The 8,960-nt window shown below is 36.0% G+C and overlaps 1 protein-coding gene across 4 annotated transcripts in view; it reads right to left on the bottom strand.

Moving 5' to 3' along the window:
• Window positions 1-8,960, bottom strand: part of PUS7L (pseudouridine synthase 7 like) — a 40,446-nt gene that overhangs the window by 28,193 nt on the left and 3,293 nt on the right. For all 4 annotated transcript variants that reach the window (XM_023738847.1, XM_004384566.3, XM_023738849.1 and 1 more), the window contains exons 2-3: window positions 7,845-8,773; window positions 3,819-3,978 (exon numbers count right to left, since the gene is read on the bottom strand). In XM_023738847.1, coding sequence (XP_023594615.1) covers window positions 3,819-3,978; window positions 7,845-8,773 — 1,089 coding nt within the window. The remainder of the gene's footprint in view (window positions 1-3,818; window positions 3,979-7,844; window positions 8,774-8,960) is intronic.

The raw sequence follows: 8,960 nt of genomic DNA, 5'->3' as shown, positions 1-8,960 counted from the left end.
AGTGAGGTTGTTAAGCACTGTCATAGGGCAACATGTGTACTAACTGTTTAATGAGAACTATTTTGTTTTGTAAGCTTTCATCTAAAGTGAGAATAGCAGCACAACTGGAAGAACGTAATCGATGTCACTGAACTGTGCATGTAGAAATTTTTGAAATGGTGTATCTTTGGCTACGTATATTTTCACCAAAAAAAAAAAAAGGGTCAAGAAGGGAGAGGGTTGACATGTCATGGGGTTGCTAACCAATGTCATAAAACAATATGTGTACTGACTGTTTAATGAGAACCTATTTGTTCTGTAAACCTTCACCTGAAGTACAATAGGAAAAAAAAAAAAAATTCCATGGGAGGAAAAAAGATCAGCTGTGTTCCTCTACACTAACAAAGACTACTCTGAAAAAGAAATCAACAAAATAATACCTTTTATAATAGCCCCCAAATCAATAAAATATCTAGGAATTAACCTAAGCAGGGACATAAAAGAGTTAATACAATAAAAATTATAAAACATTACTAAAAGAGACCTATAAAAATTGAAAGTCATCTGGTGTTCATGGATTGGAAGATTTAATATAGTGAAAATGTCAATTCTACCTAAAGCAATCTACAGATACAAAGTAATCCCGATACAAATCCCAACAATATTCTTCACTGAAATGGAAAAACTAATGACCAACTTCATATGGAAAGAAACTCCAAATAGCCAAACCAATACTGAAGAAAAAGAACAAAGCAGGAGGCTTCATACTCCTGATATCAAAACATACTATACAGCCACTGTAATCATAACAGCCTTGTATTGGTTCAATGATAGACAAACAGACCAGTGGAATAGAATTGAGAACTCAGAATTAAACCCAGCCATCTATGAACAACTGATTTTCAACAAGGGGTCAAAGTCCATTCAGTGGGGCAGAAACAGTCTCTTGAGTAAATGGTGCTGGCAAAACTGGATATCCACCTGCAGAAAAATGAAACTGGCCCCATACTTCACACCATACACAAAAACTAACTCAAAATGGATCAGAGACCTAAGTGTTATACCTAAAACCATAATATTCTTAGGAGAAAACTATGGGACCTAATCTTTCATAAAAATAGGATAACAAACTTAACAACAAACACGTGAATAGAAGACAAACTGGCTAAATGGGACCTCATAAAAATTAAAAACTTATGCTCATCAAAAGGCTTTATTAAAAAAATAGACAACCTACAGAGTGGGAAAAAATCTTCAGAAACAACTTATCTGATAAGGGTCTAATCCCTAAAGTGTGTAGAAAACTGCAACAACTCAACAACAAAAAGACAAATAACCCAATCACAAAATGGGCAAAGGACATGAACAGACCCTTCACCAAAGAGACATCCAAGCAGCCAACAAACATATGGAAAGATGTTCATGATCATCAGCCATTAGAGAGAGGCAAATCAAAACTAATGAGATACCATCTTACTACAGGTAAAATGGCATTGATTTAAAAAAAAAAAGAAAACAGACAACAAAAAATGTTGGCAAGGATGTAGGGAGATTGGAACTCTTGTCCATTGCTGGTGAGACAGTAAAATGGTACAACCACTATGGAAAATAGTATGGCGCTTTCTCAAAAAACTAGAAACAGACCTACCCTATGATCCAACAATCCCACTCCTACATATATACTCTAGAGACCTAAAAATAGTGGCACGAACAGACATGAACACCTATGTTCATTGCTGCTTTATTCACAATAGCAAATAAATGGAAACGAGATGAATGTATAAGCAAATTGTGGTACATACATACAATGGAATATTATGCAACCATAAAGAACAATGATGAGTCCATGAAACATATTATAACATGGATGGACCTGGAGGGCATAATGTTAAGTGAAATAAGTCAAGCATATAAGGACAAATACTGTATGATCCCTCTTTTTAAGAAGACAAGAATAGATAAATATAGACAGACCAATGTTCATTAGTGGTTACCAGGGAGAGGAGTGGGGGAGGGGAAAGTACGTTTCAGATCACAAAGACTTGTTTTTTTTTTTTTTTTGGTAATGGGAAAAGTGGCACCGGATGTGGATGTAGTGAGCACAGCACAACCAAAATAAAAACGAGTGTTTGAGCACGTATGGATGGCTACCGTCATACTCGTATACAGGTGGGTACAGGTGTGTACGTAGGTGAGAACAGATAGACTAATGGACCATAACTACCACAGCCTCCACCAAACTGAGTTCAGCACAACTAGATGGGGCCCAGCTACCACCACTGACTGCTCTGACAGGGATCACAACAGAAGGTCCCGGACAGAGCTGGAGAAAAATGTAGAACAAAATTCTAACTCACAAAAAAAGCCCAGACTTACTGGTCTGACAGAGACTGGAGAAACCCCGAGAGTATGGCCCCTGGACTCCCTTTTAACTCAGTACTGAAATCACTCCTGAGGTTCACCCCTCGGCCAGAGATTAGACAGGCCTATAAAACAAACAATAACACGCATCGTTCAACCATGTATACGAGACTAAATGGGCACACTAGTCCAGGGGCAAGGATGAGAAGGCACGAGGGGATAGGAAAGCTGGATGAATGGAAATGGGGAGCCCAAGGTCAAGAAGGGGAGAGTGCTGACACATTGCGGGGTTGGCAACCAATGTCACAAAATAATTTGTACACTGTTTAATGAGAAACTAATTTGTTCTATAAACTTTCACCTAAAGCACAATAAAAAAAAAATTTTTAAAAAACATGATTTTGAAAGATTTCATGACATAAACAAATTTTCATAAAATATTTATTTCCCTTAAAAAAGTAAAGTTACAAAATTTTAAGTAAAATATAGACTACATATACAGTATGATATATAAATATGTCTTTGCTGGATGTATGTATGTGCAGTGTAGTCTCTGAAAAAAGTCTAGAAGGAAATAGATCAAAATATTATCACAGCTATTTCTTAGTAGTAGAATTATTAGTGACTTTTCTTTTTTAGAATTTTTTCTATTTTCTAAATTTTCCACAATGAACTTGTATTACTTTTACAATTATAAAAAAATACTTCAGAATTCTGAGTGAGCTGAGAAAGCAGGCTAAATCTGTGTACTTTACATTCTACTTAATAAGGATTTCTTTTAAATTGTAGGAAACCAAGAAAATAAAGGTAAAAAATTATATGATTAGATAGAAAATTATTTATAAGACACTATCCTAAATAAAAATATTTATCTCAATATAATATGAGATGTTATACCCAACTTGCTGTTGTTGTTAGGTGCCATTGAGTTGATTCCAACCCTATGTCCATAGCAACCCCATGTACAACAGAACGAAACAGTTCCCAGTCCTGCATCATCCTCACAATCGTTGCTATGCTTAAGCCCATTGTTGCAGCCACTGTGTCAATCAATCTCATTGAGGGTCTTCCTCTTTTTTGCTGACCCTCTACTTTACCAAGCATGATATCCTTCTCCTGGGAATGCTCCTTCCTGACAACATGGCCAAAGTATATGAGACGCAGTCTCACCATCCTTGCTTCCAGGAAGCATTCTGGTGGCACTTCTTCCAAGATAGATTTGATAATTTAAATTCTGCTACTTCTTAAAGTTTCTATTCTGAAACTGCCCATATTTTTAATGTAAATTCAAGGCATAACTCTATTTAGAAGGTAACTACATTATAAATGCAAAATGTGCAGCTCATTAAGCCTGTAATCAATTAATATTAATACAGTAGTGAGGTTTGTATGCTCTCAGATTATTCTGGGTTCTTAATGTATTTCTTTGATACAATATGAAAAGTAAAATTCTATCTTGTAACACAATGTTTTATTACCTCTCTGGAGTCACTTTTCTAACAACCATTGCTTGATAGGTGATGGCTTTCTTGTCTTTAAGGCCTGCATAACTGAAATCTGAAGGAATCACACCAAGTTGGATAGCTAAAAAACCAACTGCCTCAAACATTTCCAGATTCTCTTTTCGCAGGGTGAAAGCTGAAACAAAAATCATCCTAGATTATACACAAAAAAGCTACCATACATCAATTACATTTTCAGCAGTCTAACAGATTAGTATAATGAATCAAATCATTAATTTAAAGAAAGTATAAAGAGTATTTTTGAATCAAAATAGAAATCAGCTTCATAGATTTTAGCTATTTGAAAAACACAAGTCACTCATCAAAGGTTTACAGAAAAAAAATCCAAATTCCTTAATTTGACATTCAAATTCCCTTGCTGTTGGGACCTAATCCACCATTCCAGCCTCTGCTTGGGCCACTTTCATTCATATATCCTATAACCCTGACACAGAAAATTTCTCATAATCCCTGGATGGACTAGTCTCCCACCGCTTATCTTTGCACATTTTAGTCCCTCTGTCTGAAATATGTATGCCCTCCACTTATCACTTGTTATTGTTAGTTGCCATTGAGTCGGCTCTGACTCATGGCAGCCCCAAGTATAACAGAACAAAACTTTGCCCAGTCCTGCACAATCTTCACTGTCATTGGTATCCTGAGTCCACTGTTGCAGCCATTGTGTATTTTCAGTGATTGCTCATCAACCTAGGGGCTCATCTCCAGCACGATATCAGACAATATTCTGCTGTGATCCATAGGGTTTTCATTGGCTAATTTTCAGAAGTAGATCCCTAAGCCTTTTTTCCTAATTAGTTCTCAAACGTCTTGGTTTCAGGACCCCAAATAAGCATAATTCATAAATTACTGTAGACCCTAAACAGCTTTTGTGTATGTGTGTATATATTATCTATCGGTATTTAACATACAATGAAAACTGAGAAATTAAAAAATATGTATCAATTCATTTAACTCATTACGTATGAATATAAATACATTTTCATGAAAAACAGCCATAGTCTTCAATTAAAAATTAGTGAGAAAAGTCATATTGTTTTACAGTTTTGCAAATCTTTTTAATGTCTGACTTAACAGAAGTCAGATGGATTCTCATGTTTCTCCATTCAATCTATTGTAATTTCTTGTTTTGGTTGAAAATTATGAACAAAATCCAGCCTCACACAGATATGTTGTTGGAAAAAAGGAAGACATTATGGACCTCCTGAAATGATACCAAACCCAAAACCAAACCCACTGCCGTCGAGTTGTCTCTAACTCATAGTGACCCTGTATGACAGAGTAGAACTGCCTCATAGGGTATACAAGGCTGTAATCTTTATGGAAGCTGACTGCCACAGCTTTCTCCCAGGGAGCTGCTCGTGGGTTCAAACCGCTGACTTTTAGGTTAGCAGTCAAGTGCTTAACTACTGCACCACCAGGGCTCCTTGTGAAATGAGCCCCAATATCTTATAGATATGAAAATATTTGATATTTTGAAATTTCTCTGTGCTTTGACTTTGGCCACATCTTATAGTTATTTTACTTAAACTCCGTAATAATCCTATCATGAAGTTATTGTTTTTGTACATTTTAAATGTGGGTATTTTATTTCAGACAGCTGATATAAACAATTGCTTTGGAATCAGAGGTTTATATTCAAATCCATTTGGTTAAAGTACACTGAAAATATAAAGACAGCTCCTTTCATTCACTTCTTTTAGCAGTTCTTTAAAATTCCTTCTCAGCCTAATTCCTGCCTTTAAAAGTTTGAAGGTCCAACCCTATTTGTACTGTCTTTGCTGCTTTCAAAAACTGTGTGAATGTTCCATGAGTTCACTCCATTAGACAAAAAATACAGTCAGAAATTTTGTCAACATAAGACCTTCCCTATTTGGGGCTTCTACTGAGGGAAAATGTCCCTAAGATTCTTAGAAGAACTACGGTTTAACACAGAGGATCTGTGAGTCATCCCTAGAGGGCCTTTTGTCTGTATAAGCCATTCTCTGAGGTGCTGTTATGGATCATTCTGAAATTTTACAAAGGATTTTACAATCACACCCTAGATCTCCTCATTACAGCATGTTGTCCTGACCTTACCATGGATATTCTCTTTGCCTACAAACCAACAAAGCACCATGTGCCATCTGGAAAAGATGGGAATTAAAATAAAAATTAAAAAAAAGGTATTTTCAAACCCAGCCACACCTTTTATATCTAACAGTTTTTCTTTTAGAATTTCACTTTAAGTAGTAAGAAGCTAGGTGGCAATATCAAGTTTGCCTGGAAACCTCCATTAGAGTACCTACTTATTAGATAAATTTTCTACTTTCCATTTTACTTCAGGCAACAGTACTGCTAAACTTTATGCCACTATGTAACAAGATCCCTTTCATCTGTTTCAGCAATATCCTCACTTTTCTTTAAATCCTCATTGACAGCTTTGTTGAGGTCCCTGCAAAATTTCGTCTACCAACTGGTCCCAAAGGCATTGCAACCACAGGTTTTAGGCTTTGGTTACAGCAGCAAGCAATTTCTGGTACCAAAATCTCTATTAGTTACCTAATGCTGCACAATAAATCACCCTAAATCTTAGTGGCCTAAAACAACAATCATGTGCTATCCCACACAGTTTCTATGAGTAAGGAATTCAGGAGTTGGACAGTTCTGGATGGAGGACTACTACAAAGTTGCAATAAATATCAGCTGAAGCTAGAAGACCTATTTCCAAGGTGGCTTGGAAGTTGGTACTGGCTGTTGGTGGTAGGCCTCAGTTTCTCTCCACAGGGTTCTTGAGTATTTTCAAGGTTTAGTGGCTTGCTTCCCTTGGAGGAGTGATATGAAATGCTTTTTGTAACCTAGCCTCAGAAGTCACACACCATCTGCCATATTCTACTGGTAACACAGGCTGACCCTGATTCAATGTGGGTAGGGAAAACAAAGGGTATGAGTACCAGAAGTCAAGGATCATTGAGGCCCATTTGGATGCTAGCTACCACACTCTACCAAGCTGAACAAAGAACTACTGGGTGCCTGTAACCTGCCAGAGGTTATTAGAGATTATATAGGGCTGGGAACCAGCCAGAGGTGAGAGGCCTAATTAAATAGCAAGAGCGCTCAGGACAGACCACAGAAGAATCATGTTAACGCAGCAATTATATGCTGTTGTTGTTGTTAGGTGCCATCAAGTAGATTTTGACCCATAGAGACCCCATGTGTCAGAGGTGAACTGCCCCAGCCCGAGAGTAAACATTTCCCATCCTTCAAGTAGGATATAAGCCAATTAAATCTGATCAGCCAGACTTGTAGAGTGAGATCTCACTAGTACTATTCCATCTCAGGAATTGAATATATATCCTCTAAAACAATAGTTCCCAAAATATGGTCCCTACATTAGCAGAAGTATCACCCAGGAATTTGTTAAGGCACCACCCCAAACCTTCTGAATCAGAAGCTCTGGGAATGGGGCTCAGAAATTTGTGTTTTAATAAGCTCTTTGGATGACTATAATGCCTGAACTTTGAGAACGTTTCTTCTAAAAGACTGACCCAGCCAAATCAAGGTGTGCTCTGTAAAAGTTTTCAGGTTCATGCCTTACCTTAGGTAGGGAAGTTTAATTGTTTTGGATTACAAGATATTCGCTTTACTTTTCCAAGCATAGCATACATATTCTGTTTATTTCCAAATACTTATTTTAAGACGACTTTTAAAACATGAAATTAACCTCCAAAAAAGCTTATTAGACACCAAAAAAACTACTTCAACTTTATACTGTATATTTGTAAATATGTTAACTATATATCTCTGTGTTAACCATACCTTCATCAGTACAGCTATTTTTTACATTTAGTATAATTTGAAAGGTTTTATCTTCCATTAAATAACAGACCCATATATTATTTTCAAATATCACTTTGGCCAGGTCTATTCAATTCATTTTAAATTATTCAACTTTCATACAATTTTAAGTTTATTCAAGAAAATGATGCTGATTTATTAAATTACCTGTATATATAACTTTTCTTTCTTGGCATTCAAGATGAGACCTTTTCCTGTGCTTGTATGCTTTTTCACGAAACTTAACTGTTATCACTACGTTTGGATTATCAGCACTGTAATTCAGTTCTGAAAAAGATTTGGTTTCCACAAGGTTTCCAAACTTCTTGTTGACAAAATGATGAACAGCTTTTCTGTGGTCTTTGTTTGCATCAGGTTTAAAGGTAAATTTGGAATTTTCTTTCTTTGCATCCAAATACTTAAAAAAGTCAAATGCTTCTTCTTCAGATACCAGGTGACAGAGTTCTTTATACTCAAAATTTGGTTTTACAACAATTTCGCTCTTTTTTCCTACAGTTATTAAATAAGGAAATTTCTGCCGAATAGCACTATGTAAACTGGCCCTCTGGTTTTTGTCAAGGATTCTGCCTAATGACAATTCAGGAGATGGTCCCACTAGCTCAGTTTCAGAATTCCACTTCTCTTTTATATTATAGGCAAACTGATTCAGTAATTCATTAGTTTTTTTATCTAATACGGAGCCTAACACATCAGCTGTTTCTTCTTCACATTTGGAAGTTCCATCATCGATAGTAGCTTCACTTTCTGAAGTAGACTGATGATTATGGTCACCATTGGAACACCTACTTAAAGTACCAAGTTCTTGGTTATGCCCACCTTCAAAGGACAAATTTTGAAGATCTAGTTTTGTTTTTTTGGCAAAATTATTTGGCTCAGGTAGTATGTTATTAATCTTGTAAAGATGTTCATCAGTGGTTTTATTAACTAACTGTCCCTGCTCATCAATCTCAATAACAACAAAGTCACTTGGTGAGCTTTTTATAGTGCCAAGAAATCCAACATGATCATTAATGTAACACAAAGAACTGAACCTGTTTCCATAATCTGTATCCTCTTCCATTCTTAAGTAATAATGCCTACAAAAGAAACAAAGAGGCAGTCAGTTATCAGAAAGAGAAGTTGTGGAAAACAAACAAACAAAAAAGGAATAGGTTTGCTGGATTTATTTAATACTCTTTGTCCCCTTCAATCTTGAGTTCTCTTAAATAACATTAATAATTTATGACTATATATCATGTGTTCTTTGACTCTCACATACTAAGA

This window comes from Trichechus manatus, unplaced genomic scaffold (assembly GCF_000243295.1).
Source record: "Trichechus manatus latirostris isolate Lorelei unplaced genomic scaffold, TriManLat1.0 scaffold00123, whole genome shotgun sequence".
Classification (NCBI taxonomy): domain Eukaryota; kingdom Metazoa; phylum Chordata; class Mammalia; order Sirenia; family Trichechidae; genus Trichechus; species Trichechus manatus.
This window is presented reverse-complemented; position numbering and strand designations above follow the sequence as displayed.